The sequence below is a fragment of the Chrysemys picta genome, chromosome 4 (assembly GCF_011386835.1).
Source record: "Chrysemys picta bellii isolate R12L10 chromosome 4, ASM1138683v2, whole genome shotgun sequence".
Classification (NCBI taxonomy): Eukaryota; Metazoa; Chordata; order Testudines; family Emydidae; genus Chrysemys; species Chrysemys picta.
Window position 1 is genome coordinate 54,271,491 of NC_088794.1, and position 21,817 is coordinate 54,293,307.

General features: G+C 51.3%; 1 protein-coding gene across 2 annotated transcripts; it reads right to left on the reverse strand.

Moving 5' to 3' along the window:
• Nucleotides 1-17: 17 nt before the first annotated feature.
• On the reverse strand, nucleotides 18-20,870 carry LAD1 (ladinin 1). 2 transcript variants are annotated; one of them, XM_005310630.5, is made up of 10 exons: nucleotides 20,549-20,870; nucleotides 14,799-14,942; nucleotides 13,250-13,796; nucleotides 12,435-12,584; nucleotides 9,154-9,197; nucleotides 5,297-5,369; nucleotides 4,433-4,561; nucleotides 3,853-3,942; nucleotides 2,139-2,216; nucleotides 18-1,646 (listed from the first exon to the last, which is right to left on the reverse strand). In XM_005310630.5, exons 1-10 carry the CDS (start codon nucleotides 20,584-20,586, stop codon nucleotides 1,641-1,643), a joined length of 1,299 nt encoding a protein of 432 aa, XP_005310687.4. In that variant the 5' UTR covers nucleotides 20,587-20,870; the 3' UTR covers nucleotides 18-1,640. The 2 variants fall into 2 exon arrangements, with proteins under 2 accessions (XP_005310687.4, XP_042700014.2); XM_042844080.2 differs by having other exon boundaries at nucleotides 1,507-1,646; nucleotides 14,799-14,945; nucleotides 20,549-20,724.
• Between the last annotated feature and the right edge of the window lie 947 nt (nucleotides 20,871-21,817).

The following is a 21,817-nucleotide window of genomic DNA, read 5'->3' on the forward strand; positions in this document are numbered from 1 at the left end:
CTGAGACCAGAAGCATCTTAAAGAAAGCGCCATTTATTAGGGAAAAGCTATATCAAAAGCAGCAGGTTCCTTCCAAAGCCAGCGGGGTGAGAGCGGATCCAGGGGGAGCTCGGGGAAGCCCAGACAAGCACAGAGGCTCAAGCTAAAAAAACCCCCCAGCCTAGGGCTCGCTAAAGCAGCTCTCAGCCTTTCTGCACTAAGGTGCTTGCTCCTTAGGCTGAGGCGTTTGGACACTACCATTGTAGGAGCTCTCCGCTGTGCTCCCTCCCCAGTGTCCTAAAGCTGCCCCTGCCCCTCCCCAGCCTAAGAGAGGGCAGTGCTCCTGGGAAAGGCTCCCACTAGGGGTGAGTTCCAGGCCGCAACTGGGGAGCGCAGGGGCACGTCACATTAAGAGCAGCTTTACAGTTCCATACAACGAAGGCAAGGATAAGAACGGGCAGGCTCCTGCGAGTGTGGGTGAGCAGGGTCTGGGACTTCCCGGCAGCCGTCCCAGGTGCAGATGGGCCTCTAGGCTGAGAGCCCCTGCACTAAGGACCAGAATTGCCAAGGGGGCCTCCCTTGCTAAATGGGAGAGGGGTCCTGGCGGGGGGGGAGGGGGGGGGGAAGGGGCAGGGCACTAGCATGGGAAAGCTTGAGAACTGCCACCCTCCCATGTGACACACTGGGAGTAAGGGAGCTAAAGGGGCCATTGGCCTCTGACACCAAACCAGGGACAATGCAGACACTGCTCCCCCAGGACAGCCCCAGTGAGTGTCCAGGGGGAGGGACAGTGTGGTGCACATGTGTGAATGGATGGGGTATGAAGCAGTGACGGATGCTTGGCCAGATACTCAGCAGTGTCAACCAAGGCAGCCCATGGATCTGGCCCAACGAATGCCACACCCTGCAGCAGACATCCTCCAAGAGCCGCAGGTCAGCAGTGGTTTCCTGCCTGCACCGCACCCAGCCAACACACCTGAGCCCTGACTTACAGGGAGGTTTTCTAGTGGGGGAGGAGAGGTCAGGCCTCATGGCCCCTTTGCTGAGGGATGGCTGTGTTGGGGCCCATCTGCTGAGGTAGGAACTTAGCGGAGACAGCTCTTCCCTCAGCCAGACAACACTGCTACCTACAGCTACCACTGTGTGAAGCCTGGGCTGGCTTTTAACCCGGGACCTACAGGGGCAATGCTGTAATGGCCTGAGCCCCGAGCCCGGCCACTGCTAGCAACGCTCTGGAGCTGGCTTTAGCAGCCGGATGCGGGTTCCCTGGTTCAGTCTGTTGCAGGTACAGCACATGTCATAGCACACGGTAACTGGAGACGCTGAAGCATTGTCCAGGGACAGGGCAGCAAAGATCTCATACCATCAATGTGGACAGCACTCATGGCTTTGATAAGTCATAGCTAGACTGGGAGGTGGGATGGGACAGCAGGACACGAGTCATCTTCAAAGCTTCTTCCTTCCCATCCACCAGTCAGAAGTAAGAGGCCCCCGAAACACCCAGCGCCATAAGAGGAAAGCAGGACATGGGTCTCCAGGCAGCGTTGGTCTTATGGGAGGGAGATGCTCAGAGACAAAGCCATGAAGGGATGCTGGAGGATTGCATAGGGCCAGGCTTTGATCATCACAGCAAGAGATTATCCCCAGGGAGTCTTGTAGTGTTACAGCTGAAAGAGACAAAGGGCATCATCAGGCTGGGTCAGAGGCTGCAGCAGAGAGAAAGGTGCTTTGAACTACCGTGATCAGTGTCTGCACTGAGGTTTAGCCCCTTATAAAGGCACCCAAACCACCGGCACAGCGCTCCCCAGTTATGTTCAGCTGCTGCCCAGCTCTTCCCCACCCCACAACACACCCGATTTCCTGCCCACCACATCTTCTCCTGCCTCCTTGTGACCCACCCTCTATGCAAGTTCCCCTACTACCAGCTCCTCTTTGCTGCTCCTCCCATCACCCCCAACATACCCCCAGTGAGGCAGGCCAGCCTGTGCACTCAGACCTCTGCATGGTCCCTTAATGGCTACAGGTCCTGGCCCTTGCTGTGGCTACTTTGTGCTGCTCTGGTGGGGAGATTCCAGGGACTCAAGCCCAACTCAGCCACTGGCCCTTGGCACAATCCGGGCAGGTCACGTGAGCGAGCTCCATGCTCCCTCTGCTCTTACCCTGGTGTCACTGGAGGAGTCGTCAGGCCGCTTGGCCCAGAGGTTGCGCTTTGTCACGCTGTCGGTTCTCCCAGCGTCCTGCAAGGAGAGGAGGAACAGGCTGTGCAAGGGTTTGCTCTGGGCACGGACGACACTGCACAGAACATTGCATCGGTCTAAACTGAAGATGGGGCCTGACCCAGAACCCTGGATCCAAACAGACCCAAGCAGTTCGGATCAGATCCGAACCTTTGGGTGCTGGGATTGGCAAATCCAGGCCATTACATTAGCAACATCGGAACTGCTTCAAACTAGGCTAACGGGCAGGAATTGGATGGTTGCAGGACAGTCACTTTACACTGGCAGTGCTGGCATAAGGCAGCTGTGAAACCCCTCCCAAAACACCCTCCCCCCCATGTCTCCCCAGCAGATGGAGAGCCATCAGCTCAGCAGGGAGTGCATTTGCCAATGTTGCAGCCACGCCTGCTCCTGCCCCAAACTCAGCTATTCCCTGGCACTGCAATAGGAGATCGGCCCTTGGTGCCCCATGGCTCAGTTGATGGAGTCGGAGCAGAACGCAGCTGCATTGCAGCACAGACAGGAGCAGAGATCTTGGACCCAGATTCCCCTCTGCAGGCAAACACCCATGTAAACTCCTTGGCACCACTCCTACATGTATTAGTAGCCACCCTGGTCTGCAGAAACCAGCTGTCATCCATCCAAAAGCCCCGTGCTGCTGCGCTGCCAGAGGGACCTTCCACCAGGCTCCCCACTGCTATGGCCACATGTCTCTGGCAGAGTCCCACTGCCAAGGGATGCCCAGGGAACCACTGCAGCACAAGCGTGGTGCATGGACGAGCTAGTGTCTGCAGAAGTCCCTGTAGGGTTTGTGGGGATAATGCATGGAGCAGCGAATCCCCACAGTCCCCTTCCCTGGCCACGGCCTGTTTCGTCATGTGCAGACCCACCAGCCCTGCAGAGGGATTTTCGCAATGTCCCTGAGGAAGTGTGGCTGGTCTGGGGTCCACAAGCAGCCCCCCAGCAAGGGCTTCACTGAGTGTGAACCTTTGTGATTAGCGCATTCAGTGTGGGGCCTGTTCACTGCGGACTGCCAGCACCCCCTCATGGGGGGGGGAGGGGAGAGGGGGAAGGGCAGGGGAATAATTCTTTGCTGGAGTCCGTGGAGAAGCCAAGGCTTTTTGCTTGGGATTAGTGTATAACCATGAGTTCCTGGAGGAGCCTCAAAATCCCACCAGGTGGGAAACTCTAAGGCAGGTGAGGTGGCTCGAATTGGAGCTGCTGAAGGGTGCAGGGGACTTAAATCCTGCTGGAACATGCCAGCCAGGGCCGGCTCCAGGCACCAGCTTAACAAGCAGGTGCTTGGGGCGGCCAAGGGAGAGGGGCAGCACCTGCAGCAATTTGGGGGTGGCAGGTCCCTCACTCCTTCTAGGAGCGAAGGACCTGCCGCTGAACTGCCGACCGCGGCTTTTTCCCCCACTCCCCTCAATTGCCACCAGCGATCGCGGGGTTTTTTTTGGGGGGGGGGGGCGCTTGGGGCGGCAGAAATGCTGGAGCCAGCCCTGTGGCCAGCGCTAGTCTACAAACAATTCCGATCAGCATGATCTGGCCCACTTTGCAATCGCTGTCATGACCTGGCAGCTCCCTGATGCAGGGTCCCCGCACCAGGCTGTCAAAGCACCAGCACTTTAGTGCAATGCCCCAGCACAGCCGATACCTTGACTCCTCCATCCTTGCTGGGTTCCTGGGCCTTGCTTATCCACAGGTTGATGCGAGATGACACCACGCCAGGGAGCCTCAAATTCTCCTGCCACAACAGGACCAGAGTTAAGACTGCATGTTACCCACCACTGGAACACAGCCACCTCTGGGTTGCAACATGGCTTAGCACAAGCTGCAAGGGCGCCACCTGCTGACCTGTGTGAAGCCTTCTAGAATGCACCATTTGGAAGATGCCTCGGCCAGCTTTTACCCCCCTTGCTGCAGGGGAGCCCTTGGCCATGCAGCCAGCCTGGGGAGCTGCAAAGGAAATGCACACCTGCCACATGGGATCCCAGCCAGCAGCCGCTAGGAGGAGGATCCACCAGGGCATGCAGCCACCCAGCCTCTGCCTGGCAGGTGCCACTGAGCTGAGGGACCAGCTGTGTCAGTTCTGCACCCTGAGGGTTCCTCCACCTCAAGTCTCCCCCACCATCTGCCCAGTGTCCCCTACCTGAAGATGGGGGTGGGGTTTTCAAATGGAGGGACTCACGGGGGTCCCTCCCCCAGTCCATGCTCAGTCCCACCTCAGCCCTCACCTTTCTGACGGGGGCTGGATCAGCTTTGCTGGGGGCATTGGCCTCGAAGATGCTGCGCTTGCTGGCCACACCCTCCAAGGAGGGGAGAAAACCTCTCGGCATGGTCACAGGGGACTTCACCTCGGATCGCTAGGAGCAGAGAGACAGGATCCATCTGTGTTAGAGCCCTAGATTCATGTAGGGGGCCTGGTCTGGTCCTGCCAAGGCTGACCTCCCGCCCCCCACTCCTCATGGGTTTCTCAATGCATGAATGAAGGGCAGCCCAGTTTCTCACCCCAGCCCCCTGTCATTTTCCCCTCCCCTGTTACCACATCACCTGCCTGGTGGAGGAATGTCCTCTGTCCCTTGGAAGGCCCCACTCCCTCTGTGTGAACGGCTGAGGCAGGTCCCTACTCCCCTTTGGCTAGGGCAGGTTCTTCCCCAGCCCCTGCCCTCAGCTCTGTGTGACAGACTCTCCTTGACTCCCTGTTGCTTCTCCTTCTCCCCAGGTCATACACTGCACAACCATGCAGAGCTCAGAAACCACCCATTTCCACCTAGAGACCACAGAACTAGCTGGGCATTCACAGGGCCTGCAGGCCCAGCCCTCCCTGGCGAAGGGTCAGGGCTGGCTCCAGGGTTTTGGCCGCCCCAAGCAGCCAAACAAAAACAAAAAAAAAGCCGCGATCGCGATCTGCGGTGGCAATTCGGCGGGAGGTCCTTCGCTCCGAGCAGCAGTGAGGGACCGTCCGCCAAATTGCCGCTGAACAGCTGGACATGCCACCCCTCTCCGGAGAGGCTGCCCCAAGCGCCTGCTTGGTAAGCTGGTGCCTGGAGCCGGCCCTGCCAAGGGTCCCTCCCCCATTACCTCGGGGCTCCATTTACCTGCACAGCTGAGGTGTATTTCTCCAGTTTCTCCTCGATCCGGATGCTATTGGCTGGATGTCTCACACTGGCACTGGGGAGGGGGAATCATAGAATCATAGAATCATAGAATATCAGAGTTGGAAGGGACCTCAAGAGGTCATCTAGTCCAACCCCCTGCTCAAAGCAGGACCAATTCCCAACTAAATCATGCCAGCCAGGGCTTTGTCAAGCCGGGCCTTAAAGACCTCCAAGGAAGGAGACTACACCACCTCCCTAGGTAACGCATTCCAGTGTTTCACCACCCTCCTAGTGAAATAGTTTTTCCTGATATCCAACCTGGACCTCCCCCACCGCAACTTGAGACCATTGCTCCTTGTTCTGTCATCTGCCACCACTGAGAACAGCCGAGCTCCATCCTCTTTGGAACCCCCCTTCAGGTAGTTGAAGGCTGCTATCAAATCCCCCCTCATTCTTCTCTTCTGGAGACTAAACAATCCCAGTTCTCTCAGCCTCTCCTCATAAATCATGTGCTCCAGACCCCTAATCATTTTTGTTGCCCTCCGCTGGACTCTTTCCAATTTTTCCACATCCTTCTTGTAGTGTGGGGCCCAAAACTGGACACAGTATTCCAGATGAGGCCTCACCAATGTCGAATAAAGGGGAACGATCACGTTCCTCGATCTGCTGGCAATGCCCCTACTTATACAGCCCAACATGCCGTTAGCCTTCTTGGCAACAAGAGCACACTGTTGACTCATATCCAGCTTCTCGTCCACTGTGACCCCTAGGTCCTTTTCAGCAGAACTGCTACCTAGCCATTCGGTCCCTAGTCTGTAGCAGTGCATGGGATTCTTCCGTCCTAAGTGCAGGACTCTGCACTTGTCCTTGTTGAACCTCATCAGGTTTTTTTCTGCCCAATCCTCTAATTTGTCTAGGTCCCTCTGTATCCGATCCCTACCCTCTAGTGTATCTACCACGCCTCCTAGTTTAGTGTCATCTGCAAACTTGCTGAGAGTGCAGTCCACACCATCCTCCAGATCATTAATAAAGATATTAAACAAAACCGGCCCCAGGACCGACCCTTGGGGCACTCCACTTGAAACCGGCTGCCAACTAGACATGGAGCCATTGATCACTACCCGTTGAGCCCGACGATCTAGCCAGCTTTCTATCCACCTTACAGTCCATTCATCCAGCCCATACTTCTTTAACTTGGTGGCAAGAATACTGTGGGAGACAGTATCAAAAGCTTTGCTAAAGTCAAGAAATAACACATCCACTGCTTTCCCCTCATCCACAGAGCCAGTTATCTCATCATAGAAGGCAATTAGGTTAGTCAGGCACGACTTCCCCTTCGTGAATCCATGCTGACTGTTCCTGATCACTTTCCTTTCCTCTAAATGTTTCATAATTGATTCCTTGAGGACCTGCTCCATGATTTTTCCAGGGACTGAGGTGAGGCTGACTGGCCTGTAGTTCCCCGGATCCTCCTTCTTCCCTTTTTTAAAGATGGGCACTACATTAGCCTTTTTCCAGTCATCTGGGACCTCCCCCGATCGCCGAAGGGATGGAAAAGAGCAGAGTGAAATCCCCCAACATCCTTCATGCCATGGCAACGTCTGCCTAGTGACAGGCAGGGCTAGGGGAGGTCTATTTGGCACCAGGGGAGCCTATTCCCAGCTCTTCACTGGGAGACATGGGGCAATTCCATTTCCCTCTCTGCCTCAGTTTCTCCCTTATAAAATGGGGATAAAAATACTTTAGCTTCACTTATCATATTACTACACTGAAGCCAGTTAAGTAGTTTTTAAGATGTCTGACATAGCCCTTTATCAAATCTGAGCACATCTTTGATGGATCCATCCTCACAAGCTGCCCTGGGGAGGCATGGCACCTCTATCATCCCCACACTGTACAGCTCCAAAACTGAGGCCACAGTGGAACAATGGGAATTAGATACCTAAATACCTTTGAGGATCTTGCCCAAGGTCATGCAGAGAATCTAGGGCAGAGCATGGAACTGAACTTGGGTCAACAAAGTCCCAGGCAAGCACCCGACACATCCTATGTCCAAAGAGCTAGAAAGCAGATGTAGGCTGTAATAGTACTTTACCTATCAGGGAACATCATGAGACCCAGATTTGCCAGACTCCCGTCTCTGGCAATTCATGACCCAAACCCAGAATCCTACCCCTGCTCTGTCCTCAAACCCAGAGTCCCAGCTTCCACCTTCATCAGATCCAGAACACAGATGACCAGGGTCAAGCGACACCATCGCAACAATTGCTTCTGCCAGGATTCTCTGGGTCCTTCGGGGATAACGAAGGCCCCGTACCTCTTCACATTGTGTTGTGTCTCCAATTCCCTCCAGCTGGAGAGGGAATCGCAACCCCCAGTGATCAGTGAGAGAACTTCTCCATTATATTTATGTACTCATTGCACAGGTGTAATTAGTACAGTCACAAAATGGTGGTGAATGCACATTGTCAAACGGCAATATACGCACATGACAACTTTGGCTCATACCATCTAATTCAAACATCTCCATCTCTCTCCCAGTTGTTTGGGGACCACTTCCCTGACTCCCCAGCCTCTTACTGCCCCAGTATCTGCTCTCTACTCAGCTAAGCTGCATGTCAGCTCCCTGATACACCAGCCTCTCTGCCCAGCCAGCTGTTTCCACCCCAGGAGTCATTTATGGGGCTGAAATGAGGCAAAAAAATCTGGAATTTTTTGGGTGTTTCCTGGGTAGAGGTGATTTGATCTTGGGTTTGTTTCATTGGAAGAGAAATCAACTTCATGTTTGTCTGGTTCCCTCCTGTTTTCAGAGGAAGCTCTTCCTCCCTCCCCTCCCCCCGCCCCCATTTTTTCTGCATTGTCCTCAGTGCAGGACTTCCCCCTCACTGATATTCAGTATTTGATAAAGTCAAGGGACCCCCATTCTGATCTCACATCAGTTTTATTCCAGTAGAGACCCATTGAGAATGGAGTTTCTCCTGATTTACAGTAGGGTGAGACAGGAGAACTGAGCCCAGGGAGGAGAGACTTTACTAAAAGAAGTCTTCTGCTTTGGTCAGTTTCAACCCAAGAAGTTCGAATATGGATCCACTTCTGGAAGGAGCACAGCTGAGGTGTCACCACTCGAGCCAAGCGCACAGCACATTTGCTATTTGCCTAATACTATTTCCCGTTCTCTGGCAGTGCACAGACTACGAGCCTGGATTCTAGTGCCATGGAAGTCAATGGGAGTTTTGCCAGCCACTTCCATGGGAGCAGGACCAGGTCACCATAGACAACCACTCCAGCGAAGCCAAATGACAACACACCACACAATGATGCACTGAGGGCAGGTCTCCTGCAAGGGGAACACCCCCAAATTCCACAAGAGGTCTTTGACTCTGGACAGGCCCTGCCACACAAAGAGGTGCTGGGGTAAACTTTGCATAGGGTTGAAATGCCAAGGTGCAGTCTGGGCCTGGTTGGTAGGAAGCACTAATAGGGGTCTGATCAGTAGGGCTACAGTATAAGCCAATAGACAATAAAACTGGAGGACTCAGCATATTTTGTCTCTGTCTATCTGGATCTTCTCACCAGGGCCATCCAAACACCCCCTCCTCATGTACAACAGTGAGGCCTAATGAACAAAGAGGTGGGGGGAGGAGATCTGAATTCTATTTCTGGAGCAGGAGCAATCACTAGATTTGCTGTGCAAGTCCAGGGGAGCGAGGATACCCATCATCAGAGGTGGTGTACTAGGATTAATTCATTAAAGTTTGGGGCATGCTTTGAGATCTTTGGATGGCCGCTGGTGGGGGAAGGTCAGAGTGATTAGCAGCTTTGTGACATTACCAGAAATACAAGTAAAACCCACTGACCTTCTGGTTAATGCATTTTCTTCCTTGTCTTTTCTAGAGATCACCTGGAAATGCAAGCAAGGGAGATGAGACATGGAACAATGGGAGGGCACGAGATGGGCTGGGAGAAGGCCCCCTTCCTAGGGCTGGGGATGAGCAGGGCTGTGTGAACTTTCCCCATGTCTCCCAGAGTTCAGACATTCACCCTAGCACAGAGCAACATTTGGTGGCTTCTCTGAGCCACGTGAGCAATCTGTACTGGCAACCTTGGAGTCCAGAACCCCTTCTGCTTCAGATCCCAATGGGGACCATGGAGCACCGGGGGGGGGGGGGGGGGGAGAGAAGGAGGAGAGAAGAAGGTGTCTCAAACATGACAGAAAAGTTCCCAACGTCTTCAGACTTCAGGAAAGGTTTGGTCTGAGTGAAAATGTGGGTCGGTTCCAATCACTTCTGAACCTGGTCCCCTCCCCTTGGGGCTGGCTAAAGTACGGTGGAACCCTGGACCAAGAACATGTTCAGTTTCCACCCTGCGCCAGAGATTCTCTCATCAGTCTATTCCCTCCTCCACAGCCCATGTATATCTCCATCCCTTTGGTCTCACCATTTCTCTTTCCTTCCTCCCCCTGCCCTCAAATGTCCCCTCTTTCTTCCTTCACTGCAAGCGCCCTCCCCACCCCCCAAATCTCCTGACCAGCCTGCCTCATCCTCCTGCCCCGTGATCCCAGAGAACAAGAACCTTCTGGCAAGACGTCCTGATGGAGAGGTGGCATCTCTCCATCCTGTGCCGAAGGCCATCCCTGCAGAAACTGCTCTAAAACCTGCTTGGCCACAGCACCCTGACTCCGTTCCAACAGACACAGTTCCAGCTACTCTCCTTCTGGATCCAGGCAATCCATCCATATGAAAACCCTTCCCAGGCAGGACTGATCCCAGCACATATGCTGGACATTTTTCAGCACAGAACAACTGCCCCCTGATCAATTCCGCAGAGCCAGACTGCCCTACAGCTTCCTTAGCTACTCAACTTGGAAAGTCCTGGGGTCAGTACAGCGTGTGCTGCAAGAAATGCCCTTATCTGGGACAGCACGAGCCAGGAGAGGAAAGGATTATAATCCTTCATCTCCCCAAGTCTGCTAAAATCACTGCTCTGGAGGGGTGTGACCCTACGAGTCCCTCAGTGCCAACTGGCAGAGGGCCCACCATGCCATAACTTACGTCAGCCCTGGCTCACTCATTGCCGCAACATGTTTCTAAAACTTGTGTTAACTGGTGACATGTTGTCCCAAAAAAAAAAAAATCTGTGAGTGATGCGCGAATGGGTTGTGAACAAAGTTACAGATGTGTTCTGGAAACAGGTTCTTAAAAGAGGTTTTGGAGGCAGAGCCTAGACCCAGCCTGCTCTAGACAAAGGAATGCGTATTTACCTGTCTGTCCGGCTGGGGAGGCCAATGAAAGGACATTTACATATATGGTAAACAAACAACCCTCTTCCCTGCTTGATAGCTTTAACAGTCACACCTGAGGACAGAATCTGCACCTAAGGAAGCCTTCCTGGCTCAAGGCAGAGACAATGGATTTTGGGTAACATAATGGGAGCAGAAAGACATTTTAGTTATCTATCACTTAAGGCAGTGGTTCTCAACCAGAGGTCCAGGGCCCTCTGAGGGCAGCCACAAGCAGGTTTCAGGGGATCCAACAAGCAGGGACCGTGGTAGTCTTGCTGGGGCCCAGGGCAAAAACCCAAAGCCCCGCTGTGGGGGGGCTGAAGCTCAGGGCCCTGAGCCCTGCCACCTGGGGCCAAAGCCTGAGCAACTTCACTTTGCTGGGATCCCTGTGGTGTGGGGCCCAGGCAATTGCCCTGTTTGCTACCTCTCACACCAGCCCTGGCTTTTATATGTGGAAAAACAGTTGTTGTGGCAAGGGTGGGCTGTGGACTTTATAGCATGTTGGTGGGGGCCTCCGAAAGAAAAAGGTTGAGAACCCCTGACTTAGGGTGTACATAAGGGTATAGGACCCTCTGGACCTATGAAAGTTGGAGCCCCTGGTCTGGAGAGCTTGGGATGCTGGAAACTGAAGGCAAGTAAGGAAATTGCTTGGCCAAAGATTGTAACTTGCCAACGTTGAGTTGCTGTCACTAGAAAGCACACGTAGTGGTGTTTGTAACCACAGCGGTCTCTTATTCTTGCTTAATATCACTTCAATCTCTTTGTTGATAAGCTTTCTTAGTTTTACTCTGAGCCATCTCAGTGCTGTTATACAAAGGTGAAGAGAAGCTGAGCTAAGCTAACAGATTGGTGTGTGCTCGGTGTCTTTGGAGGCAGCGAATTTAATTCCTGTGAGTATCCAGGGGGAGGCACTGGACATGGCAGGACAGTGGCTGGGGAACTTGGGGGCTGGAATTCACCATTACCTACAAGGCAATGTTTAGACTGGCCGACTCTTGAAGTGTTTGCTGGCCAGGCAGAGAGGCTGGTGGGGCAGGGAGTGGACCCACAGCTTAGCAGCAGCAAAACTCCCGCTTGCCCAGGCAGAGGGACAGCACAGCGGCTCCTGATTTGGGGGTCCTGAGCAGAATTCCGCAATGCGAAGACACAGGACAGACAAGTTGAGCAGCTGGCATGCTGTACTCGCAGACCCCTGGGGCCACTCATTGGAGCTGCACCAGGGAGGAACGTGGCCCACCCTGCAAAAGGTTCTGCCTTTTGGGGAACCTGAGGCAGAGCCAAGACCAGTGATCTGGCTGGGCACTGTCTTTTCCAGAGACTGGCAGTGCCTCTGTGGCCCATGGCACCAAGCACTTCAATTCCAGCTTCTCCAAACTTCCATGCTTCCCTGGATCCTTGTAATGGAGCTTCCCGAGTCTCCCACACCCCGGATGGAGAACACACAACTCTGCCTCTCTAGTAAATGCTACAAGGAGATGATCTGGGAATAACCTGAGCCCAGCTGGAGCAGATTCTACATAACAATGGGAAGGAGAAGACCTGGACTGGATTTCTGCACCCATAGGGACTGGATTCTAGAGAGGAAAATAATCTTTGCAGGACTGCAGCACTCACATGGAAGGGCCTCTGCCCCTATGCTCTATCCACCTGGACTCTAGGTGCAGCCTCAAAGGAGAAAACCTGGGATTGGATCTCTGTGCCCACTGGAATGGAGTCTGCAAGCCCCCCCAGCCTGCAGAGAACTGAGAAAACTACTCCTGCTGAGGACAGCTGGAGGGAGCCTCTCCCATACAGCTAGAATAAACCCAGCTTCCACTGCCTGGAGTGCCACTTTTCCCTGCCCATTTCAGCACTCACCCGGAAAGAGACCGTCCTGGGGCTGATGCGTTTGAACGAGCTGCTGTAGGTGATCTGAATGGGGGAAGTAACCGAGGAGCCTCCGGGTCTGTCTTGGGTGGTGGGTGACCCTGCTGTTTCCTGAGCCCGCGGGGGATTCCTTGCTGTATCCTGAGGGAGGAACACACCCCTACACATCAGTCAAGAGCCAGCAGGAAGGTTTCCAGGCATGGCTACGAGAGCCGGGAGCAACACTTGGGGGCTCAGCAGATCCACCAAGCACCTGAGCAGCCTAGACCACCGGAATCCCGACTGGATGGGCCAAACCCCAAGCTCCTCCCTAGGCCCAATCATCACTGAGGCCAATGGGGGGGTTGCCTAGGAGAGGGCTCAAGGTTTGGCTCAATGAGGGGAAGCGGGTACTGGCACTATCTCATCTAGAGGCAGAGTTCTAGAGTTGGGGAAGTAACACCCCCCCTCCCTCCTCCTCCCCCCCCCCTCCCATCCTTTTCTCCCCTTTGGCAGCACTGCTCTTTCCAGGCCCAAGTGCAGCATCACCAAGCCCAGGATCCAAGTCATGATTTTTAAATGAACACGTTCCGGGCTCTTTGCCGTTTAGCGTCAGAGCCTTTGGGTTGCACCCACTTCACGTTTCAAGCTTTTCTCCAGAAGGTTCGATGCCAGCTCCCTTTTTAAACAGAAGCCAGGATACTCACAAAGTCACCCGGGTCCAGCTCCTCAGAGGTACCTCGTTCCCACTGAGGATCTGGGGCTTTTAGGGAAAACCCCCAAGTGTCGTGAGACTGCTGGTAAAGTGCCACGAACATGCCTCTCACCTGCTGGCTGAAGGGGCGAGTAACTGGGGAGTCTGGTTTTTGTTCTATGCGGCTTCTTCCCCTTGAGAAGACTTTCACCTCCAGGTGACTACGGTCTTTCTGCTCCTGAGCCGATCCCTGGGGCTGGCCTCCCGTCACCTCTGGCTCCTGCGGGGGCTTGTCAGCTATCAGGTCTTTCTCATCCTGAGCCAACCCCTGATGCTGTTTTCCTACCAGGATCTTCTGCTCTGGAGCCAACCCCAGACATTGTTCTGCCTTTGGGCCCGTCGGCTCTTGGGCCAGCCCCTGGTGCTGTTCCCCTGCCAGAGCTTTCCCATCCCGAGCTGACCCCCGACATGGGGCTGCCTCCAGGCGGCCTGCTCCCATGTCTGGCTCCCTGCAGTTCTCTGGCTGCTCCTTCTCCTTTCGGAGGTTTTCTGAGCTCTCCACCTGCCACCTCTGCCTCCTAATCTCTTGCGGTCTCAGCACCGCTGTCAGCTTCTGCTCAGACACCTCCTCTTCGGCCGTGGCTGCCGCTGGTGGCTCTGCTTCCTTGAGCCGCCGTAGCCTGCAGGAACAGAGAGAGGGCACTGACACCCAGGGACACTGGCAGGCTGCTTGTTAGACAGCAAGTGAATCCAGCCCAGCTGAGAGAGGCCAGATTAACACCTATGGAGCCCCCCCATTTTATCCCAATGCACCCTGCACATACGGTTACCCCTCTTTGAATCCCTATTCTGCAGGCATAGGCTAGGTTCCTGTGTGGTCCTATACAGCTGATGGGGGCAGAGCATTGTGGGGGCTCCATGCCCCAGATCAGCCTCCATCCCCCCGAGAGCACTGAGCTAGCACCATGGGGAGGTAGAGCCACTTGCTCCACTCTTCTGGGAACAGCAGCCAGAGCAGCCTTAGCTTGCTCTGAAGAGGACAGGATCCTGCCCCTTGCCTTGGGCAACAGACGAGGAAAAAGGGGGTTTGGAGAGCAGGTGGAGGAAGGTATTTATACCAGTGGATTCAAATTAAAATATAGGGGTTAAGATTTTCAGAGGAGTCCAGGGGGATTTGGATGGGTAATTTCGATGGAATGTGTCTCTCTAATTCCCCTGGACTGCTTTGAAGATCTTAGCCTTCAGCTTTGTATCATAAGCAACAGTGATTAATCATTCTATTGCATCGGTCCTCCATGGCTCTCAACAGGATTGGCGAAGTAGCATATCGTTATCCCCATTTTACACTTGGGGAAATGGAGGCACGGGGGGAGTGATTTGCCCAAGGTCACATAATGACATGGTGGCAGAGTCAGGAACAGAACCCAGGAGTCCTGACACCCAGTCTCCTACTCTAGCCACTAGACCCTTCTGCTTCTCAGAGCCATGAATTGAACCTGGATTCCCCTGTTCTAACTGCCCCACCCCGCGGCCCTGATCCAAAACCCGTTTGATGGGAGGACTCCCACTGAGATGTGGGCTTTGGCTCTGGCCCAGCAGAGCAAGACAAGCCGGGCGGGTGTGCAGCATTCCGGGCGACGCCGGCACTGCAGTCCCAGGTAATCACCCCTCTCCTCTCCCACCTCTCCACTGCCTGCTTGTTGGGATCCTGCACAGGGGAAAGGACTTCATCCTCAGCATCAGTGGTGGAGCTCAGGTTGCGGTCTCTCCGCCGGCGTTCTCTCGCTTGTTCCTCCTCATCCTCCAAAGTCCTCTGCCTGGCCAGGCTGCTTGGAAAGGAGACAAGGGCGTACCAGAGACAAGGGAAGTGAGGTCAACTCTTTCATTGAACCCATTTCTGCTGGTGAGAGACAAACTTGTCTCTCCCACCAGCAGAAGTGGGTCCAGTAAAAGAGATCACCCACCTTGCTGCTAATATCCTGGGACCGACATGGCTACAACAACGCTGCGTACAAGAACGTGCCAGTCAGATACCAGTGGACTGGGTCACTGTAGGAGCATAGCTACCAGGGGACCCCTCTCTGAGCTTGCAGAGAGCAAGTGATCACCCCAGGGGTCAAGGAGGAGCTGTACAGCAGCGTGCAATTGGACAGTGGCACAGCATCCCAGTCAGATACACGGCAGTGTCCCGCCCCAGTGGGTATCGGCTGGGGGAGGATGGAAAACAGGAGCAGAAATACAAACTGGATTACATAGATCTAATCATGTGTGATGTGTAATCCTGACACCTAAACAGGAACAGGCTACTCTAAACATTAGGAAATACCTGAATTAAGCGCTTGACTTTGAACCGTAGTGTTCCTTTAATGTACGGAAGTTACATTTTTTAAATCTTTAAGTTTGATATAAGCAAACCAGAAGTTCCATCACATGGTACCATATGGTTCCCTAGTTTTGTCATCAGCAAGGTTAGAATCTGGGCTTCCAGTCCAAGGTCTGTAGGGGAGCCTGCTCTAGTGGGCACAGACTCTTTCCCTGGCATCACACCTGCTTCTAGCAAGAATCCCTCCCTATCTCTCTCCCTCCCTGCCAACCCCACATCCCCTCCTCCCCATTTGTCTTGCAAGTCTCTGCTCCTCACTCCTCCACATTACTGGAAGGAAACTTCTTGCTTCTCCTAGGAACCAGCAGAGAGGGACATTGTGAGCACAGGAGACAGATTCCCTGCTCTCAAATCCTACACTTGATGCTTTTTGCAGTCCTTGACAGCCAGTTGCAGAACAAGTCCTGCTCAGTCCCTGGGCTGATGCATGCTCAGTGGCGGATGGAGTATACTCGTCCAGACAGTATTTTTGGAGAACAACATTGCTCACTAGAGGTTTGTTAAACTGGGATGTTGCTACAGGCTCATAACTTGAGCAAGTTTGGGTGGATTTTCACAGGAAGAGCAACACCTACAACCCTGGCATAGAGGCCAACTCCCTGCCAAATTTCAAGACTAGAGTGCTAGAGCTTCTTAATGGAACAGTTGTAAGATTTAATTTATTTTAAAAATGGGCAAAATGTATTCTTTTCCCTCCCTGCACTGTCTCAGAAATGACTGAACCCTTTTCCCTTAAACTTACAAAAACAAAAATTCAGACAGAGGTAGGCTCCTGAGACAAAAAATTTTAGTCTGAATGGCTGAAGTATGGTAAAAAGTTACAAGCAACTAAAAAAACAAACTCTTCTAATGGAAGGTTTCAGGCAACCATCATTACCAGTTCTGCCTATAAGTAAAGGTCATTAACATTCCATCACCACACACACACACCCCAAACACAACTGAAAAATGGCTTTCCAACCAGTGATTTTTTTTTGCTTAAAATAAATAAATCTTTTACCAAAAGCATTTCAGTTTTTAAGCACAAACTGTAGTTCTCAGTAAAAAAGAAAAAATTAAAGCTTTTGACACCAAGAAAAACATGTTATAGTTTTTACTCCGCCCTCCCCCACTGAAGTTTTGAAATTTTCCACCAAAAATAATTGGCATATTTTTTCAGCTCACACACACACACACACACACACACACACACACACAGTGTGCTGCAAATAATGCCCAAGATCATTAAAACAAAGAATTTTAAAAACCAAATTGGTTTTCCACCACAGATGCTGTTTGTTGACTTTTTGCACGACTCAGCGCAGGGCTCATCTACACAGAAAAAAGTTATAACAGTATAACCTGAGGTTTGAATTTAAACCAAGAGAACTTCTCATGTGGACACTCTTATTCTTGTGTAAGAGGGTCATTATTCAGGCTGTGTCCACACTGCCAATTGAACAACAAAAGTTTTGTCGTTCCCATGTGCTTAAAGAAGCCAGCCGCCTCTCCTCCCTCTGCCCCGAAAGACAAAAGTTTGCCGCAGCAAGTGGCAGTGTAAACATCTCGTTGTCGGCAGGATCACTCCTGTCGACAACGCGAACCCCGCTTGTAGGGGGTGGACGTATTTTGTCGGCAAAAGTGCCAACAAACAGCGTTTACACTGCCCGACTTTTAGCAACATGGTCGTGTCGCTAAAAGCTGCTCAGTGTAGACAAAGCCTCCTTTTGGTTTATGTTGCTTTGGAAGTGGTTTAAACTGACAAAGCCACTCCAGAATAGGAGCGGCCACATAGGGAGTTATAGCAGCATAATGCAATCAGTTTAAGTAATACCAATATAATTATACCAGTTTATAACAGGTAGAACTTCCCCACACAGATAAGCCCTCAAATGATGAAATCACAAGTCAGTTTCATTTTTGCTTATAATCAATTTTCTTAATAATAAATAACATATGGAGATATACCTATGTCATAGAACTGGAAGGGGCCCCGAAAAGTCAGAGTCCAGTACTCTGCCTTCACTAGCAGGACCAACTACTGATTTTGCCCCAGATGCCTAAGTGGCCCCCTCAAGGATTGAACTCACAACCCTGGGTTTAACAGGCCAATGCTCAAACCACTGAGCTATCCCTACCCACCTTTCTTTATGGAAGATCTCAGACATTTTAATAGTGTAGTCCACATCTTAATTCATCAGTGGTTACACTCACCACCTACCCTGCCATTCACGCTTGTGTAATGGCCTAATGAAAACTAGACATTTAAGTGGCAATGTGGTATGGATGCATTTGTCTGCCTTTAAATGCAATGCAGTTGCAAGAAACAAGCAGGAGAGGCCAGCATCAGGTGACCAACCAGCTCTCTACAGACCACCAGCAAGTGTTTCTCTGACCAACAGCAATCCCCAGACCATAGCTGGAGTACACTGGCCTGCTCTTTTCGATTCTTATGCATTTCACAGCTTTGCAGTGTTTTGGGCTGCAACCTCTTCCTGGGAATATACTTTTGTGTTTAAAAAAAAAAAAAAAGTGAGCATTTCCACTAGAGTATATTTTAAAAGGGAAGATAGTAAGACCATGGGAACAGCATGTGGTTAATGGTTTAAGTACAAGCTTGGTTTTTGCTGACTGAACTTGGGGCCCAATTTTACATTTAAAACATTCAAGTGGAACTGGGCCCAATCCTGATCCCATTGGAGTCAGTGGGATCAGAAACAGGCCTAGCCTAGCATTAATGCCATTGCAAACCCTGTGAGTTGTAGCTGTCACACTGTGCGGGTTAATAATTGCTATGGCAGTGCTATACCTTTACACAAGTGCACATTTCCTCTCTGCCTGACTCCCCGTTCCCAGGCTGCAAGGTGTGGGGAGGGGAAGGGGAAGGCTAGAGTGACAGGGTAAGGAACAAAGCAGAAGCAGAGAGCCAGTGGGGTGGGAGGGGAGAAGAGCGTTTAAGTAGCTACAAGTCTCAGCCACAGAACTTTCAAACCTGACTTTCTAGGTAGAAAGTTACCTGTCCTCCCTTGGAAAAAGAGGAGGAGAAATGGCACCAGAATTCGACGCAAGGAACTGTATGAGCTTGTTACTGTAGCATGCATGAGTCATGCACCCTTCCCTTTGTGTGTTTTTTTTCCAGTGCAAAAAGATGGCCCCACCCTCTTTTACAATAACCCAATTCTGAAAGATACAATGTTCACTAGACATTGACACCAAACTACAGTGATTCATAGCCAGATTTAAATCTACCGGCATTTGCTCCTGTAGCCCTTGCACTTTGGAAGCAAGTTGACCCTCCTGCCTCACCATCCTTAATTAAAAGAAGAAAACAAAAGCCAGCTTCTGTGTAATCCTTCTGATGGTGCTTTGCATGTCTTCGAATTACTGCACACACAGCTAGGTTTCCAGGCTGCATTTTGGGCCTGATCCCAATCCCATGGAGATCACTGGGCTTTAGATCAGGCCTTCTGTGCTCACAATCAGTTGATTAGATGTGCAAAATTGTGCTGTACTGCACAGGATGTTATAGTCATTGTACTGATCTCCAGTTACATATTTAGGTCCTGCAAGCATTTGTGCACCTGCTAAACTTGACTAGTATTGACTTGACATTGTTGCCAAGTAGATAGAGTGCCGGCATGGGACTCAGGAGATCTAGATTCTATTCCCAGCTCTGCCACTAGCTTTTGGGTGACCTTGGGCAAGGTCACCTTCCTTTGCCTCAGTTTCCCCACCTGTAAAATGGCGATAATATTACTGACCTCCTTTGTAAAGCACTTGGAGATCTATGATAGAGCTAGGTATTAGTAGTAGTAGTTGCAGCTGTGATCAAGTTAAGCATGTGCATAAGCTTTTGCAGGATTGGAGCCTTAACTAGAAGGCTCTTAGAAAGAAATCCACCCCTCTGTAGAGGGCCAGAACCCGCTCTATGGTGCACTTACAGACCTACCTAAGCTTATATTAGAGCTGGCTGAAAATTTTTGCATGAAAAGTTTGTCCAAGATCTTTTTTTAAATTGAATCTTCTTAACATTTTTTCCTCCCAAGATGCTTTCCCCCACCCCACAAATATACTTAATCATATTTTAGAAATGGTTTTCAAAAGTCTCTCTTGTACCAAAGCCTTCGTTCGGGGTTTTCGGTAAGATTCAAAAGCAATTTAAATATAAATATTGATGATTTTATTAATAAGTTATTTTGGTAGAACTATAATGGACAATGTCACACACAAGAGAGACTTCAAATGGGTCAGTTTCAAACCCTGCCAAGTGGAAATAATTTCTAAATGTTGATTTTTGTGAAACTGTTTTCCCAGTTATTGACCAGTTTCTGATGGATTATTTAAGTGGAGTGTGGGGCTTTTCCTGGTTCTCTGCACATGGGTACATTTCACCTTTTATCGATGAAAATAAGCTGGTTGTATTTTGTACGTCTTTTAACCCCACAGAGCCAAAGTGGCTGTTGATAAGTGAGCTGTATTCTGTTCTGGCTCATGCATCATCAAGAGAATTATTAACTATAGCTGATTAAATAATCCACAATGGATTACACTATTCAATGCATCTTTTATTTCCCCTCTCCCCCATTCTATTTTAAGAATATCCAAATTATTCATTATCAGAAAGATTTTTGCAAATTTTTGCCATGCATAATTCTTAGTCCATAGATACAATTCATGAACAGTCAACACATGGGTTATCTCCCCCTTTAGCTGCTGCTATAGGGGTGCTGCTGTAACAATTTCTATAGCGTGGGGGGGGGGGGCTAAGAGCCATTGAACCAAACTGCAAACCCTGGATAGAATGGAAACCACTTCAAGCCACCCCCCCTCAGTACCCCTAATTCCAGCATTATCTACGGCTACTTGTCCTTTTGAAGCTCAACAGCCACCTAGGCTCTGCAGGGCTGGCTTTGTCCTACCCAACTTGAAGTCACACTGGCTGCTATCCTTGCCTGTTCCTCTTACATCCCCACCTGTCCGACGCTAACAGCCTTCCTTTCCCCTGAGCCCACCCCACCTCACCCCCCTGGAGGGGCCAGAAAGCATTAACCATTAAACCACAGCACCTACCTAGAGAGCGCAGACCAGTTCTTCCTGTTGAAAGACATCCCGGCTCTCCAGACATCAACACAGGTTCAAACCCCACTCTGCAGAGATCCCTAGCGACAGCAAGGCACAGATTTGAGATGTCTGGGGGAACTGGAAAGGGGACTCCTGCACCTTCCCTCCTGCTTTACTTCCCTATGCACCTTTACCCTGCCTGCAGACCATTTACTGCCGGGGTGTGTCACATGGTCTCTTATCTACCTTGACAGACACTGAGAGCTGTAATTTGTCTATTAGCAGCACCTTACAAAAGGCACCCTGCGCGGGCGTGACCCAGCTTCTGCCCGAGCAAACCACTCTTGGCTGGCCACTTGGTCTGGGTTCAGCCCCCTGTGCTCGGTGCACCAGCCATCCAAGTTGCCCTGGTTTTCAGGGGCGACTCTCTGCTCAGAAGCCTGTTCTACCAGCCTCTTGCTCTCTGTCCTCAATTCCCTCTCTCGATTGAGTGCGTAGGAAAGGTGGAATTCCCTCCAGGTGGGTGGGAGGAGGCATAGTCAATCAGTCACCTGGCTCCCCACCCATTTAACCAGGACAGGCAGCCTCCAACGCAGGGGCTTTCAGAAGATGCAGTTAAAGGGACTCCCAAATCTAGTCAGTTTCAAAAGCTGAGCTCAGAGCCCTTGCGGGGGCTGCCCGTGTGTGGTTTAACAATCACATCTTCCTATTATTTAGGGGGTTTGCTCCCCTGTGATTGTATAAAAACCCACAGGAACTAACTCAGCAGCTAAGCAGGGAAGCTGAGGATACACCAGGACACAAAGGATTTGACTTTATTAATGGTCCACCCAGTCCAGTATCCTGTCTCTGACAGTGGCCAGTAGGAACTGCTTCAGGGTAGGGTTACCAGACAGCAAGTGTGAAAAATTGGGACAGGGGGTGGGGAGTAATAGGAGCCTAAATAAGAAAAAGCCCCCAAAATCAGGACTGTCCCTATAAAATCAGGACATCTGGTCACCCTACTTCAGGGGGACACTCAAGGAATCCCAGTCTTGGACAGTTATGGAATAACCAACCCTCAGGAGAAATTGCTTCCCCCTCACAGATAGATGCCTAAATACCTCTGCATCTGGGCCTAACTCCCATTGGGAATTTCCAAAGAGCTCAGCTTCCACTTTGACAGCTGAATAAAATGGCCACGTTTTGAAAAGTACCAAGCATCTCTCATTGTTCTCAATGGGGATGGGGCATGTTCTCTATTGTTCTCAATATGAGTGTGGAAAGCCTCAGTGGATG